This window comes from Ictidomys tridecemlineatus, chromosome 1 (assembly GCF_052094955.1).
Source record: "Ictidomys tridecemlineatus isolate mIctTri1 chromosome 1, mIctTri1.hap1, whole genome shotgun sequence".
Lineage (NCBI taxonomy): Eukaryota > Metazoa > Chordata > Mammalia > Rodentia > Sciuridae > Ictidomys > Ictidomys tridecemlineatus.
In genome coordinates this window covers 88,443,613-88,459,951 of record NC_135477.1, presented here as the reverse complement: position 1 = coordinate 88,459,951, position 16,339 = coordinate 88,443,613, and the positions used below count along the sequence as shown (strand labels likewise).

At 32.3% G+C, this 16,339-nt stretch overlaps 1 protein-coding gene across 2 annotated transcripts in view; it reads left to right on the top strand.

The window, feature by feature from the left end:
- Positions 1-16,339, top strand: part of Ap3b1 (adaptor related protein complex 3 subunit beta 1) — a 239,841-nt gene that overhangs the window by 122,407 nt on the left and 101,095 nt on the right. For both annotated transcript variants that reach the window (XM_005328985.4, XM_040271866.2), the window contains exons 16-18: positions 8,192-8,378; positions 9,339-9,469; positions 16,144-16,255. In XM_005328985.4, the coding sequence (XP_005329042.1) occupies positions 8,192-8,378; positions 9,339-9,469; positions 16,144-16,255 (430 nt within the window). The remainder of the gene's footprint in view (positions 1-8,191; positions 8,379-9,338; positions 9,470-16,143; positions 16,256-16,339) is intronic.

Sequence of the window (16,339 nt, the reverse complement as noted above, 5' to 3'; positions counted from 1 at the left end):
TCAGGGTTTCTACAATATAACATTGTATCCAAGAAACAGTCCAAAATTACTGAACATAGGAGCTACCAGAATGGGAAATTATTATTTAATGGGTGGTGTTTCAGTTTAGGATGGTGGAAAAGTTCTAGAGATGGATGTTGGTAGTAGTTTCACAATAATATAAATGTTCTTACTGCTAATGACCTGTATACTTAAAAGTAATTTAAGTGGTAAATTTTATGCTATTTAACCACCAAAAAAAAAGAAGATATGACCAGGAAAGTATGATCAATTTTTAAGGAAAAAAATAATAGAAACCAAACTCATTGTGATCTAGACATTGGAATTTATCTACTAACATTTTGAAGCAACTATGAAAAAATGTGACCATTGAAATAAAGAAAAATGCTCTCAGTGAATGAAATGATAAGATATCTCATGAGAGAAATAGATACTATAAAAGAATCAAATTCTACACCTTGTCTATTTTGAGTAGTATATATTCTCCAATACTTAATATTTTATCTTTTGGTATAGGGTTATAAAGCTGCTTCAGTAGTTTTTTTGTTTTTATTTAATGTGTTACATAGTGTTTAAGCTTTTTACGGTAAACTTCTGTATGCTGGACTTTTCTAACTGTGGGCCCTATCAGGTGGATATTGCATTTGGAAAGCAGTTTTTAATGAACTGTGTATGATGACTTACCATAAAACTGTTTGGTTTCAATTATGGGAGGCAAATAGCAATGAAGAGTGCAGGCCTTAAGTTAGATAGTCTAGCTTCAGATCCTGCTGTGCACATACTTTGGACAAATTATATAACCTGTGACTTAGTTTCCTCATCTGTAAAGTGGTAATTTGAACAGTATAGTTAATTTTGTCATATTGTAACATATGCTCCTAAAAATCATCTTACTGTACACAATCACACAATAAAAAACAGAGATTATTGGGAAAAAATGTAGCTAGAATCACAACACTCAAAAACTTCACTGGTGATATTTTCTTAAAAAGTACATGCTAAAGAGCACAATTTTACACATATTATTAGCTAAGAAATATATAAAAATTATTGTGAATACAGTTTGTTTTCTTGAAAAAGACCTGAGGTTGCAAGTGGAAGTGGGTGTTGGTAGGTTGTACTTGTAGGTAAGTGGCAGAAGGAAGTTAATCTGAAATTGAATGGAAAGTCACACCACCAAATGTGGTATGGCCCATAACACATGTAGATGTAAACACCTGAGTTGTTATGTGAGCTGTGTATGTTTCATGTATTCCTTGGCAGCCTAGTTCAACTGGGTGCATTTTTCTGCCTTTACCTAGTGTTTCTTGCAGAAGAAATCACATACAAAATTCACATTATGATCAAATTGCTCTGTAATACATCAACTCAGTTGGAACAAATGCACATTTTCAAAACAAGCATTAGAGCAGAACTGACTGTACCTACCTCACAAAGTTGTTATGAGGATCAAATGAGACAGCCCATGTAAAATGCTTAGATTTCCTGACACAGAATAGTGCCTAGTTCATGTTAGTTACCCTGCTGTTTTTGAACTCTGGTTTACACTATTAGCCAAGGGCTAGATTTTTCTCCGGGAAAATCATTATTTACAATAAAAAACTAGTGTAGTTACTGAAAATCCCCCTCCCTCCGCCTTTTTGGAAGTACACTTATTTGAGCTTATCCTACTGAGAAAAGAATGCTGAAATTCCTCTTTGATAGTTCATAGAGGAGAAAAAAAACCAAGTTAGAAGTAAATATCAAGAATAGAAAATACTGTTCGAATATGCTCACAGAGGAATAACTTCACTGTTATTTAGGGGAAAATGTTAAAGGGCTTTCAAACTAGTTGCAATTGCTGATATCTAGAGCTCTTAAGACAAAATGTGAAGTATGACTTAATTGAAATAGTCTATTCAAGTGTGAGGCAGAAAGCTAGGATTTGATTAAACTAATTAATAGCTGTTAAGTTGATGAATAAAGGATGCTTTTTAAAAACTTTGTTTGCTATCTTTTAAATCTAATGATAAGTAACATAATGTTTTACTGAGCTCATGCTTTTTTTTTTACTATTAAATTTTGTAATCCTATGGAAAAGTACATGATAGGATAAATATGTATGTATATTCTCCACTAAGATAAAATTGATGTCAGCATTGGCCATATTTGTCACTCTTTTAAAAAGGAACATAAGAGGTAGAACTAAAACTTTAAGCCCTTGTTCACGTCTTCCTTTCTTCTCCATTGACAACCTTTACCATATTACTGGTGTGTTTCAATTAATCATGCATGTTTTATATTTTTATTATTTGAATATGTATTAATAAACAATATATTATTGTTTTTCACTTTTGAAATTTTGTATAAATATTTCATATACTTTAGCAAACTTTTTCATTGAATATGTTTTGGAAATAATGTTATAACTCACACTAATGTTGGCACATACCCATAATCCCAGTGGCTTGGTAGGCTAAGCCAGCCTCAGCAATTTAGTGAGGCTCTGAGTAACTTAGCCAGATCCTGTCTCAAAAAAAAAATTTTTTTTAAAGAGCTGGGAATGTGGTTTAGTGTTTAAAAATAACAACAAATGGAACCAGTTTTAATCTTCACTATGTTGAAAGCTGAATTCTGTGTTTTTTCTAGTATTCCTTAAAGGGTTTCTGAAAGCTGATTTTAGAACTGTTTTAAATGACCTTTTTGTTGTTGTTGTTATTTTTGTGCTGACTTATAAACTACAATCGTGCAACGCATAATGACATTTGGTCAGTGGCAGAACATATATATGACAGTAGTCCCATAAAATATTTTGCCTAGTGACAATATAGTTATATTGTGTATGAATACTCTCTGATCATACAACTATTAAGTCATGTGATGCATTTCTCAGAATGTATCCTCATTATTATGTGATGCATTACTGCATTACGAAGAACTCTGTTGTATGAATAAATATTTACCAGCTTATTAATTATTAGAGTGCTTAGGTAAAATATGATACCCATGTCTTGAGAAGTTATTTTAAATAATGAATTTTATTAAGTTTCCAGCTTAATAATAGTTGCATCAAAATAAGACCAGTTATATTTGTAGACTCCACATTGAGCTTTCAGCTTCTGCCATGGTTGTCTTGTGGTATATAAGACACAAGTGCTGTGAATAGAAATTTCATTTTAATCTGAAAGACTTTGTTTTTCCAACTCTTTCTATGTACATATTATAACTAACTTCTCCCTTTTATAGTAGCATGCAGATAAAAATGAAAGCACTCTGACAAGGCAAGTGGGGAAAGCTATGTCAGTCTTTTACTTTCTTGGTGGTGGAGATGAATATTTAACCGTGTTCTTCTGCTAGCAACTTGATGTACCAGCAAACCGTGCCATGACCTTTGAGATTCATGGCACTCCAGGATGCCAGTGGGTGGAGTCAGGAAAGCATGGGTGGTTGGTTACAAGGGAAATATGTGCAGGAGGTAATGATCAAAGCATTTTTGCTATAGTAGTTTTGTCATTTATTATTATTATACATTATAATATTTACAATATATTTTTATAATTGTATAGAGTAAATATAAAACTTGTTATTTGTCAGCTCTTTTTGTCTTGTTATAAACTCATCAGCAATAGATTTTTAAAGATTGAAGTGTTCATTTAATGAAGAATGAAGTGCTGAGTTTCCATTTCAGTACTTAACATATACAGAATGTTACTGTCTACTCAAAGAGTTATAGTGTCACTGACTGCACGCAGATTTACTAAGAAGGAATTGATATCTGTTTAAGAATTTACTGGAGTTATTTTAAGAAGATTATGCCTCAAGATAACAATGTAATGTGTAAAGATATAGACCATGTATATAAACTGCCCATGAAACATGATCTCATTTAGAACAATTTTAAAAAATTAATTTTTCATTTTTTACTTCAAGTTTTAATTTGCATGTGTGAAAATGGAGGGAATAGTTGTGTGTTGAAGTAGAAAAAAGTAGAAAAAAGGTGCAACCACTGTTTTTGAAATAGAGAGTCAATGAATTCTAACGAGCATTTGCATGTTTGTTCTTTTAGTGCTACAAATGGAATCAGAGTAAAGCTTTCAGAAGTTTATCCTGTCAAAATGCTGTAAATTCTATTATAAATTTAAAAAAAACAATATTGAAGATAAAATCATTTGTTTTTGCTAAAAGGATGTTGTCGTGGTAAAATCAGTGTTCTTATTAAATTAAAAAAAGTGTGGAACAGAATTGTTTTGAGAATTAGTGCTGGTGCAGGCAGACACTGCGTGTTCAACCAATTGAAATAAACAGTAGTGGTCAGATTAACTGATGCTAGGATATACAGTTTAACTGAACTACCAAGTTCTTATAATAAAGTTGATGTTACACATTCTCTGCTGCATGTTCTCAGCAAGATTTTAGAAATATTAAATATTTTGAAGTGAAAAATTTTGTGAAGAACATTGGCTTTTAATTTAATTGATAAGTGAATCTTACGTATATTGGTTAGGGTTTAGTTCAAAATTATGTGGAATTCCTGAAAGTGTTACTGAATAAAATACAAAACCTTCAGCTTTTGAAAATTGTAGCACATAACAATTGTTGGCAACAAAGCTTGCGTACCAGGAAGATTTTGAAGTTTATCTGTGTAAATACAAGGGAAGAACTTAACATATTAAACCATGAGAGCACAAGATTTAATTGAGACAGTGCATGTATCAACTATTGTGAAGATTTTAGATAGTTTTTTTTGTTTTTGGATGCAGGAAGTTTATTAGGAAGTGTTCTCATTAGGGGGATGGAGGGAGAAATGTTGAATAGGAGGATAAGGGGGACTATGAGGCAAATATTTAGTAACAGATTAATATTTTTATGATTAAGTGAAGCTCTGGAAGAAACATCAATGTCTATAATAGATTTATTTATTTATTTATTTTAATTAGTTACAATGTATGGTATATCCTACCATTAATAGGATTATCTTTGAACACAGTTTCATGTGTTCAAAGATACTATAGACAATTAAGGTATGAATCTCTGTTAAAATGATGCCCAAATCATTAAATAATGTATACATAGGTGGCAATACAAAACACTAGAAGAAAATATAGTAAAATATTGACAGTGTGTTCTGGTAATAAATTGATAATGATTATTTTCATTTTCAAACATTTCTGTCCTCTCCAAATTTTCTGTATTACAACTTGAAAAACAGACATTTTTACATTACTTTTTTGCTATCCTAAAACCCTTAAATTATTGGAAAATGCTCTTCTAGCATGTCTTTCTTTGACCTGATATAATTTATATTTTTTAATTGGTTCTGCAACAAAAGGAATAAATGAATTTTCATAAGAATTCAGTTTTCCCCTTTTCCTAATACCTGGTTATCTGTTGTTTCCTTTCTAAAATGTATGAATGCCTACTAAATTCTATACACCATTCCCAGAGTGCTTAATTTAAGTCTATACTCATGACTAATGGAAGTGTGGTGATTGTTCAAATAGCACATGAAACTAATTTTCCACATTGCCAAAGTTTGTTTTCTAAATTTTATCAAAAAACAATGACATTAAAGTAATTGAATATTGTTTTTTTTTTCTTAATGTCCCTCAAAATATTTATCTTTATATACCTTGATAGAGCTATTTTTAGGTAAGTTTATTTTTTGTATTAGAATGAAATAGAGATTGATTTTATAGTATCTGAATTTGGTGAAATATTTTAAAAGATAAAGTATTATTTGAAACAGTTTTATCCCATAAAAATTATTGTAAAAACTTATCATCTAAAGGGGGGAAAGTAAAAATATTTTGAGTTTGAAATACAGATTTCAACATGAGACTTGAGAATATCTTTCTTTCTTTCTTTCTTTCTTTTTTTTTTTTTTTGTTGTACCAGGGATTGAAGTAAGAGGGCACTTGGCCACTGAACTGCATCTCAAGCCCAATTTTTTGTATTTTTTTAGCCCCTCACCATTGCTTAGCCTGGCTTTGAACTCACAATCCTCCTGTCTCAGTCTCTAGAGCCTCTGGGATTACAGGCATGCACCACTGCACTTGTCTGAGAATATCTTTCATTCAACAGAATTTTCTGTAAACTTCCCACGTTGTTCAAAAATACTTCTAAGGAATATATTTTCTTTATTAAAAATATTGCGTACAAAGAAGAGTACATTGAAAATACCAACAGTTTTATAATTACTAATAATAAAATTCAATTTTGAAAAGGTTTTTAGTAATTTTATTTTTTAAAGATATAATAACTATATGAAAATACATTCTTCAGAGAAATACTAATATCTTGATACTAGAAATAGATTCAATGAAGAAATTAATTACTGTGTATCAATTTGTGATAAAAATTACTCTACATGTGGTTTTAATGAGTCATTGTACACAGATATTCTTTTACATATGAGGAAATTTAAATTTTGAGCATACATTTACCATAACTGCTTTGTAAGCTTATCAATATAATAAATTTTACTGTCATAAATATATAGTGTAAAGTTATATTACTTTTAATTACTTTAATTGCCTTATCTCACTCCCAACAGTGTCTGTTAATTTATTGAAAAAGTTCAATTTTCTAAAAATTTTGAGGATAGGAAATATAAGCAAATTTTATCACTGTACTAGTTCATTATAGTTAACAGACTTAATTTCTATCTCTGATTTATTTTACTCCAATTCTAAATCTCAATGCTCAAATGAACTTTAGAGTTAACTAGCTGTAAATTCTTACTCTACATTTGAGAAAACTAATGCTTACCTGAGTTTGCCAGATTTTATCACCAAGATATTTGCACACTTCAGTGTAACACACTTTTTTCTAAACTAGTGTTGAGCTGTATTCTTCATCTGGTGAATATTTTGCTAATTTCCTTTTAAAAATGGATCCTAGATTTTTTTTTAAATCTGTAGTTGAACCAACATGGTATAGTAATTCATGGATAGCAATTGTTGGTAACCAAATTCAGAAAATCTCTATTAACATTTTCACTTGTATTTTTAAGTAATTCTACTTTAATAAAACTAGGTTAATGCTTTTTTAATACCCTGCTACTGAAAGAAGGTTGCTTTCTACCCAAATCAATTATCTTAACCAATTATTATTCTAAAGGAGTTTACTACACTATTCCTGTACTTTGACTTATTGTTCTAGAATTGTCTTCAGTTCTTTCTACCTTGATTGATTTTATTTTTATCTCTTTCTAATGTGTATAAAATGCCCTGATATAAGTGATTTATTATTCTCAGTTTATTTTTCCCATGTTTTATGAATCGTATTTAGCTTATAGTTAAAATTGTACATGGGTAGCCTTCTAATTTAAAGCTTTGCTTTTTCAATTAGAAAAAAAACTATAGTTTAAAATGCAAACCTATTTTATTAACATTTCAATTTTGGTTTAATTATTATTAAAATTATCTCAATATATGTTAATGTAGTACATTCAAAAATTGACTTAGGAAGTCTTATTATGGTGTAAAAGCTACTATAATAAGTTGTTCCCTTACATAAATAAATAAATGACCAATATTACTAGAGGCTATAAGCAGCATGGGGGAAAAATGGAAGAAGTCTTTTATCCTAGTTTTTAGAGGGCATCAGCAGCTTGCTTTTATGAAAAAGTAACAGCTAAATGCACTGCAAATAATTTGCAGTAATCCAGTTCAGTGATTCATGTGTCTGCTTTAATGGGTCATAATTCAGGGTAAAGTAACTGAGTGCAGTCAGAGTGCAGACACTGCTTATGCCAGGGACAGTATCTCTTCATAAAACACACCTCAGGAGAAGCAGTTTGCCAGCCCCCTAATACTCTCTGATGTTTTGATGTCCTGCATATTTTTCCGATTAAGTTTTGAGTGCCATGTTTTTAGTTGTATTTCCACATTCATTATTCTCACGTAGACCCTTCAGCGGGTTTGCCATATATGATTATTTTTTTAATGATGCCTTTCTTTCCACTTCAGCAGTTTAATAATCTAGCACATGGCTGCTTCTCAGTACTCAGCATTCACCTCCCCAACACAGAAGAGGACATGTGCTTTGGCTTCAAAATTCCATTTGCTGTGTTAGAAATGCATATTCCCTACAGAACAACATTTGTTTGACATAACCATTCATTTTTATTATGTCTTTAAATATGTTTATCCAGAGTTATCAATAATCATAAATAACTGTATTCTCATCTTGTTCTGTTTTTTTCCAACAGACAAAATTGCTTACCCAGTACATATTAAATCTCGGCAAGTATGATCAAAACTACGACATCAGAGACCGTACAAGATTTATTAGGCAGCTTATTGTTCCGAATGAGAAGAGTGGAGCTTTAAGTAAATATGCCAAAAAAATATTCCTAGCACAAAAACCTGCACCACTGCTTGAGTCTCCTTTTAAAGGTATTATTATCAGACTATATACTGCAAACTATACATTATCTAAGAAATTATGGCATCCTGTCCCATTTCTAATGTGCTTAGAATTTATCTCTTAGAAAATATGAATGATTGATATATATAGATATATAAGAACAATGTGCCTTCTATTCATTCATCTGTTTTCTAGAGCAAGTTTTATATTAGTTAAAGTTTATATATACAGACTTTATTAACTTAAATAATTTCAGATCTTCTGATTTTTATTCTTACTGAACGGTTTAACTGAATAATCGATAAAGCTGTGTTTTTATAGATGTTTCTCCATTTCTATTTTAAATTTGTAGTTTATTTTATAAGGACTACAAGTCAATAGTAAGTTGTTACTAATTGAATAATCTTTGTATACTAATATCAATGTTTCTAGGAGAAATTATATCATGCAAATATTCCTTTGTATTTAAAATTATTTTTCAAGAAGGGAACTTATTTTTCCCAGCTTTTTAAAAACAACTAATTAAATTATTATCAGTTTAACAAGTAGCCATTCCAGTTGCTATCAGGTGATTATATTCCTTGGTTTTCATATTGTTTATTTAATTGTCTTAAAGCTATAAAAAGCAATTCAGTTTCATAGAAAAACCATTAAAATTCTGGAAGTGTTTGTGCCAAGACATGTATATGGATTGTTTAACTGTGCTGTCATTCTTAATATTCACAGTAAAGTAATTTTTAGAGAAGCTACATTTCAGAGCAACACCTCTAAACACACTGACTGATTAGCTTTTTTATTGACCATTATGGGGGAGATTATTGTAATCTATGGACTGAAATCAGTTTTTTGACCTATGAAGAGCTTCCTAGTTTATATTTATTCCTTGACATTTGAGGTAATATGCCAATTACCTTGAGCTCTGATTATGATTCTTCTCTGTTATATACAGCTCATATTGTTTATTTTATATTTTCCTCTATTTTTAATAGATAGGGATCATTTCCAGCTTGGCACCTTATCTCATACTCTCAATATTAAAGCTTCTGGGTACCTGGAATTATCTAATTGGCCAGAGGTGGCACCTGACCCATCAGTTAGAAATGTAGAAGTAATAGAGTTGGTAAGTTGACCTTTCTGAAATTAATTTTGTTCAAACAACGGGAAATTCTAGGATAACTATTGTTTTATATAAAATCTTTTTGGGGGTTGAAAATGGAAAAATATTTCTAAAAGTAATGTGTTAGCTATCTCTCATCTTCATAGGAACTAAATATTGTAGTAATCCTGTGCCATTATACGAGTACTGTTCCCTTCTTCAAGGAAAGAGTTGAATTCTCGGCATCAGTGCCACCCACATTTGTGCGATTGCATTTATAGCTATATAGATCCAATTTCTAGGGTATTTAGTTTCATTGGATTGATCTTTTTCTACTTTGTTAGAGATTTGTAAGCTTCCTGTCAATGTTTTCCTAAATAATTTTTGGTGTTCTTTTCCAGAAATAACATACAAAGTGTTCTTCTGGATTTTATGATGAACCTGTTTTAAGTGAAGCCTAAACATAAACAGGAGCATTGTGTACCAGAATTGTCCTTTGACAAGGTCACAATAAAAATAAATAATATGTTACTTTTGTATAAAAGAGCAAATGCTGTTTTTCTACAGCTTTTTAAAATACTGGCCATGAGGTTAAAGCAATGAATATTCTTTCCAAATATTATATTTCTTCTTTGCACAAGAGAAATAAGGAGAGAGGCCTTTTGATTGTATTTAGAAATTGGTTATATGGAATATAATCAATACTTTTTAAAGTAGAATTAATTAGAAAAAAAGCAATTAAGAATTATATTCTGGATTTTTTTCCAGTAGAAAACTACAATTCAGATAACCAGAGTTCTTTGCCACTAAATTCTGTGAAAGTTAGTTAACCTCCTTGCTGTTAACTTTTCCATATACAATTGAAGAGAATCTTTAATATTTTAGATATAATTTTAATAATGAGTGTAGCCATGGAATTTGATTACTCTGAGAAATATGTTTCTCTTAACGACTGAAATTTTTCCTAGCTATTGGAACATGGTCAGAATCAATGATAGCTAATATTAACTTTGTCAAACCCTGGCAGTATACCATGATGTTTGACAAGCATTATCTTGTTTAAGCCTCATAGTTGTTAGTACCATTTCACATATGAGGAAACCAAGGCTCAGAGAACCTCAGTAAATTGCCCAAGTTCACATAGCTCACAAGTGATAGGGCAGGTATCTTAACCCAGGTCTGTCTGATTCCACTGTCTGTACTCTTACTACATTAAATCATGTAACATGAGGAGAGGATGTTTACAAATCTGTTTTCTTATTCTTGGTACTTAGCATCATCAGTTTCATGTTGTGACACATTATTTCTATTTAGAGATTAGTGAAGAAAAAATGTAAAAGTTATGAAAACTAGTTGCACCTGTCTTCTCCTTGCAACTAAATTTGTTGATTTTTCTCTCAGATCTACATATTCTTATTCTTCAAAGCATCTCCTTTTTTGTGTGTGCAACTTTTGGCCAACTACTAGAATATGAAAAAATTGTTCTTGTTATGTATCTTTCTACAGATATACTCTGTCTCCTAATTTCTTATTATGCCTGTTTGTTGTTTTTGTGCTTCTGTTCTTTTCCATTATTGGGTACATAATATTTTGACCCAAGTAGAACCATCTTTTTCTCTTCCTTTACATCTACCCTCTCCTCACCTTCCTGCTGTTTTATTCCTCCCCTGAAAAAGGTTTATCTTCTCAGAAATTGATAGCAATGCTATGCAATTTAATTTGCTCTCGGCAGTATCCTTATATTGGCTGATAGATTGGTTGGTTGGCTGGCTTCTTCCATTTTCATGTGTTCTTCTATGCATTAACTACCTTATAGGGACAGTACTTAAATAACCTATTTTCTTATGTTCATTTCACCTGTCCAGTTCAACAGAGACAAATTGATTTCTTTTTCATTTTGCTGACTACATTCGTGAAATTAATAATTGATAACTTATGGAGAATAATTATAACTGATGGAACCAAGTTGAAGAGAACTGTCACTGTCCGTTGATGCCATGCAGAAAGCAGCTTCAATCTATTGGTCTCTGAAACATATTGGCTTAAATTATACTACACGGGATACAATTAAATATAAAAATAATATGGCGAGTTCTGTTCTCAAATGCATCAGTAACAGTGCAGAAAGTAATATTCAAATCATCTTTCTTGCCTCTCTAACTCGATCTCTCTCCAAAGTCATACCAATGTTTTATGCACATAGATACTCTGTTATTCCAGGTTTGCTATAAAGTGATTTTGTAGGGTCAAATCTTATTACTGTGAAATAACAACTTAGTGGGAAAAATGGCCTAGGTTTAGATAATCTGATATCTTAATCAAAATAACAGGAAACCTACTAAGATTTACACTAGAAGTCACTTTGAATTACACACCACCATTTCCAGGATATAATGTATATTTATATTATGATACTAGTTTTGAAGATCCTTTAGACCTCTTTGGCATAGTTCATCTCCTTTTATAAAAGACTGTACACCAGTGGTATTTTGTTTTATAAAGAGAATAACAATCAGTATTTCATCTTTCATAAGAACTTTCAAATTGGTGCCTCTCCTCCTCTTTTTCCTGTTATTTCTTTTGTTTAGAATGAGGAACAGAATTCCATAACAAAAATTCAAATATTATTATTAGTCTTTGGTACTTTAATACTGAAATTCTGTGACTAAAATTTGTGGCCGTATCAAGAAAATATGCCCCTTTTAGCATGGGAGCCCATTTTCCCCTAAGTTGTTGACTGACAAACTTTTTACCAGACATTAGGAAAGTACATTTAGATTTAAGAAAAAACATGGACTTAAATATAAGGGACCTTCATTTATAGAATTCATATTAGAAACATTTAAAATGTATAAAAAAGCAGTAATACTGATCTTAAGTACATTATTCAAATATATTTAAGCAATTTTTTTAAAAAATATTTTTTTAGTTATAGATGGATGCAATATCTTTGTTTCTTCATTTTTATGTGGTGCTGAGGATTGAACCCAGTGCCTCACATGTGCGAGACAAGCTCTCTGCCACTGAGTCACAACCCTAGCCCCCTATTTAAGCAATTTTTACTGTTATTGTCTATACAGTATTTTTCTGGGTTACTGAAGCTTATCCTTTTTTGGTACTTGAGATTGCATCTAGGGGTGCTGTACACTGACTACATCCCCAGCCCTTTTTGTTTTTTATTGAGATAGATTTTATTAAGTTGCCCAGGCTGGCCTGGAACTTGTAGTCCTCCTACCTTAGCTGTGTGCCAGTGTACCCAGCTGAAATTTGTCTTTTTAAGCAGCATACCTTAAGCCTTCTACATATGTGATTTCCAACCATGGCTGCATGTATAATCATATGGACAGCCTAAACAAACCTGTATTACACCTACTCTATATCAATTAGAATGTCAGGAGATGAACTTCAGGAATCACTGTTTAGTATTAATATTTTATTATTTGTTGGGCTGGGGTTGTGGCTCAAGCGGTAACATGCTCACCTGGCATGCGCCAGGCGCTAGGTTCAATCCTCAGCACAACATAAAAATAAAATAAAGATGTTGTGTCCACCAAAAACTAAAAAATAAATATTAAAAAATTCTCTTTCTCTCTCTCTTTCTCTCTCTCTCTCTCTCTCTCTCTCTCTCTCTCTCTCTCTCTCTCTCTTTCTCTTTAAAAATTATTATTTGTTTAGTATTTTAAAATACATTCTTAGGTGATTCTAAGGTGCAACCAGTGGTGAGAACCATTCTTGAATAAGGACCTGTGTCATGCTGTAAATTCCTTTATAACGCAATATGTACTCTGGCACATATTAGAAACTCATTTAAAAGTGTATTAAATTAACGAGTTAGCCATTTTGACTTTTTTTTTTTTAGAAAAATTCATTTTCCTGATTTTTAAGAGCATATATGAAGCATAATTTTTTATGATATACACAATTATCGTTTTCTTTGATATGCAGATGTTAATTCACAATAAGAGGGGGAGAATAGAGGTAGTTTGGATTAGACAGAAGGAAGTAAACGGAGAGGAGAGAAGGGGGAATGATAGTAGAATGAATCGGACATTATTACCCTATGTGCATATATGATTACAAGACCTTTGTAACTCTAAATAATGTACAACCAGAAGAATGAGAAGTTATACTCCATTTATATATTATGTGTCAAAATGCATTCTACTGTCTTGTGTAACTAATTGGAACAAATGAAAAAAAATTTTTTTAAAAATCACAATTACCAAAGCAATTTTGGCAATGAATTTTGGAGATTAATATTAATAAATTAATAATATTAGCCCCCTTCAAACACTATATTTAGTATACATCAAAATCCTTCCTTTTTAAAAATCCAAACATTTTTAAATTTAATATTGAAGCCTTTAAAGGGCTAAAAATATAACAACTATTTATTGTCACAGACAAAGTATTAAAAATCTCTGCTCTCCAGAAGCTTATCTTCTCTATCAGTGGTAGCCAACAGTAATACTAAAGAAATTCAGACATTGCATAGTATATCAGAAAGCAATAAATGCTGTGATTTTTAAAGGGGTGGAAGGTGGTGTTGAAGTGGAAGCAGCCAGAGGTGAGGCCCTCCGGTGGAGCAGCCTGGGCCCACAGAGGAGCAGTAGGAAGTGGCTGGATTGAAGTGTGCTGGGGGGAGAGCAGCCAAGGGAAGTCCAGGAGGCAAGTAAGGAAGGTCAGTCACAAAGGGACAGGCAAATGTCAGATCATGCAGGCTTTTGTAAGGACTTTGGCTTCTTTTCTGTGTGAAATGGAGAGCAGTTGCAGGGTTTCAAACCACAGAGGAGCTTGATCTGATTTAAGTTTCAATAGATTGATTCTAGCTGCTATGTTCAGCAAACTCCAGATGGGGTAAAAGGGGAGCAGAAGCAAGACAACCAGTTAGGAGACAGCAGCTGTGATTCCTGGGAGAGAGATGGTCCAGACCAAGGTGGGAAATGATTCCTTGAATGTTTACATGTTTAGGGGATGAGAGAAAGAGGTCAGGCTTAGGGTATTGAGATAGGGCAATTTTTGTTGACACTAAATATTTTCTTTTACTCTCTTTTACTTCAGTGTCAAGGCTTCAGCCTGAATTTATTGCAGTTACTGTGTCTACCTCAAATTGCGCTTAGCCATTTTAGGTTGAATTACTATAGTTTAAAACTTATATGGACCAATAAACACAAAAGTTTAAAATTGCCTGTGAAATAAAACAGCTGGTTTAGCACAATGGACTCCGAGGGAGGGTTTGTGGTTTTTTAGTAGTAAGGTGGATCCACTTTCCTACCAGGGTGTCTTATTTTTCTTTTTATTGATTCTTTTTAGTTGTATATAACATTAAGATTCATTTTGAGGGCTGGGGATGTGGCTCAAGCGGTAGCGTGCTTGCCTGGCATGCGTGCGGCCCGTGTTCGATCCTCAGCACCACATACCAACAAAGATGTTGTGTCTGCCGAGAACTAAAAAATAAATATTAAAAATTCTCTCTCTCTCTCTCTCTCTCTCTCTCTCTCTCTCTCTCTCTCTCTCCTCTCTCACTCTTTCTTTAAAAAAAAGATTCATTTTGACAAAATGATAAAAGCATGAAATATAATTTTTGTTCTAATTTAGTCCTCACTACTTCCCCTCTCTCTTTCCTCCTTCCTCATATACCCCAGTATTCTGCCACATACTTATATTTTTTTATTTTTTTAATTGTGTCTTGTGGATGTACATGATGGTGAAATTCATTCTGGTATATTCATATATGTACATAGGGAAGTTAGGTCAGATTTATTCTATTATTCTTTCCTTATTTCAGCTCCCCTTCATCTATTCTACTGATCTTTCTTCTAGTCACCCCACCCCCCACACACACACATACACACACACACACTTATTTTCTATTAGCTTTTGCTTATAAGAGAAAACATTCAACCTTTGACTTTTTTGGGACTGGTTTTTTTTCACTGAGCATTATAGTCTCTAGTTTCACCCATTTACTGGCAAATGCCATTATGTCATTCTTCCATTGTATATATATACCACATTTTCTTTTTTTTTATTGGTTGTTCACAACATTACAAAGCTCTTGACATATCATATTTCATACATTAGAATCAAGTGGGTTATGAACTCCCATTTTTACCCTAAATACAGATTGCAGAATCACATTGGTTACACATTCACATTTTGACATACTGCCATATTAGTGACTGTTGTATTCTGCTACCTTTTACCACATTTTCTTGATCTGTTTATCTGTTGAAGGGCTTGTAGGCTGGCTCCACAGCTTGGCTATTGTGAATTGTACTGTTGTAATCATTGATATGACTGTATCACTGTAGTATGCTGATTTTTAAATTTTATGGATATAAAGGAGTGGGATGGCTGGATCATATCATGGTACCATTTCTAGTTTTTTTCTACCTACTGCTTTCTAGAATGGTTGCACTACTTTGCATTCCCACCAACAATATATAATGTTTTCCCCCACATCCTTGCCAACATTTATTGTTATTTGTATTCTTTGTAATTGCCATTCTGACTGCAGCAAGATGAAATCTCATGAAGTTTTGATTTGCATTCCTAATTGCTAGAGATGTCGAACACTTCTAACAGATGTTTTCTAAGTTGAGGGCTTAAACTTTCTTCTGAGTACACAGTAGATTCTGAACGATTACACTTGCCAGAAGTCTGAATCTCTGAATGAGTTTTTTGTGTGCAAATAGGCAAAAGAATGGACCCCAACAGGAAAAGCAAAGAAAGAAAATCCTGCTAAGAAATTTTACTCTGAATCTGAGGAAGAAGAGGAGTCTTCTGATAGCAGCAGCAGTGATAGTGGTAAGTTTTATAATATATTTGCTGAGGGCCATTGCCAAGTAGGAATGACGCATCGAGATTTCCTTGCCAGTACCCCATGTTAAA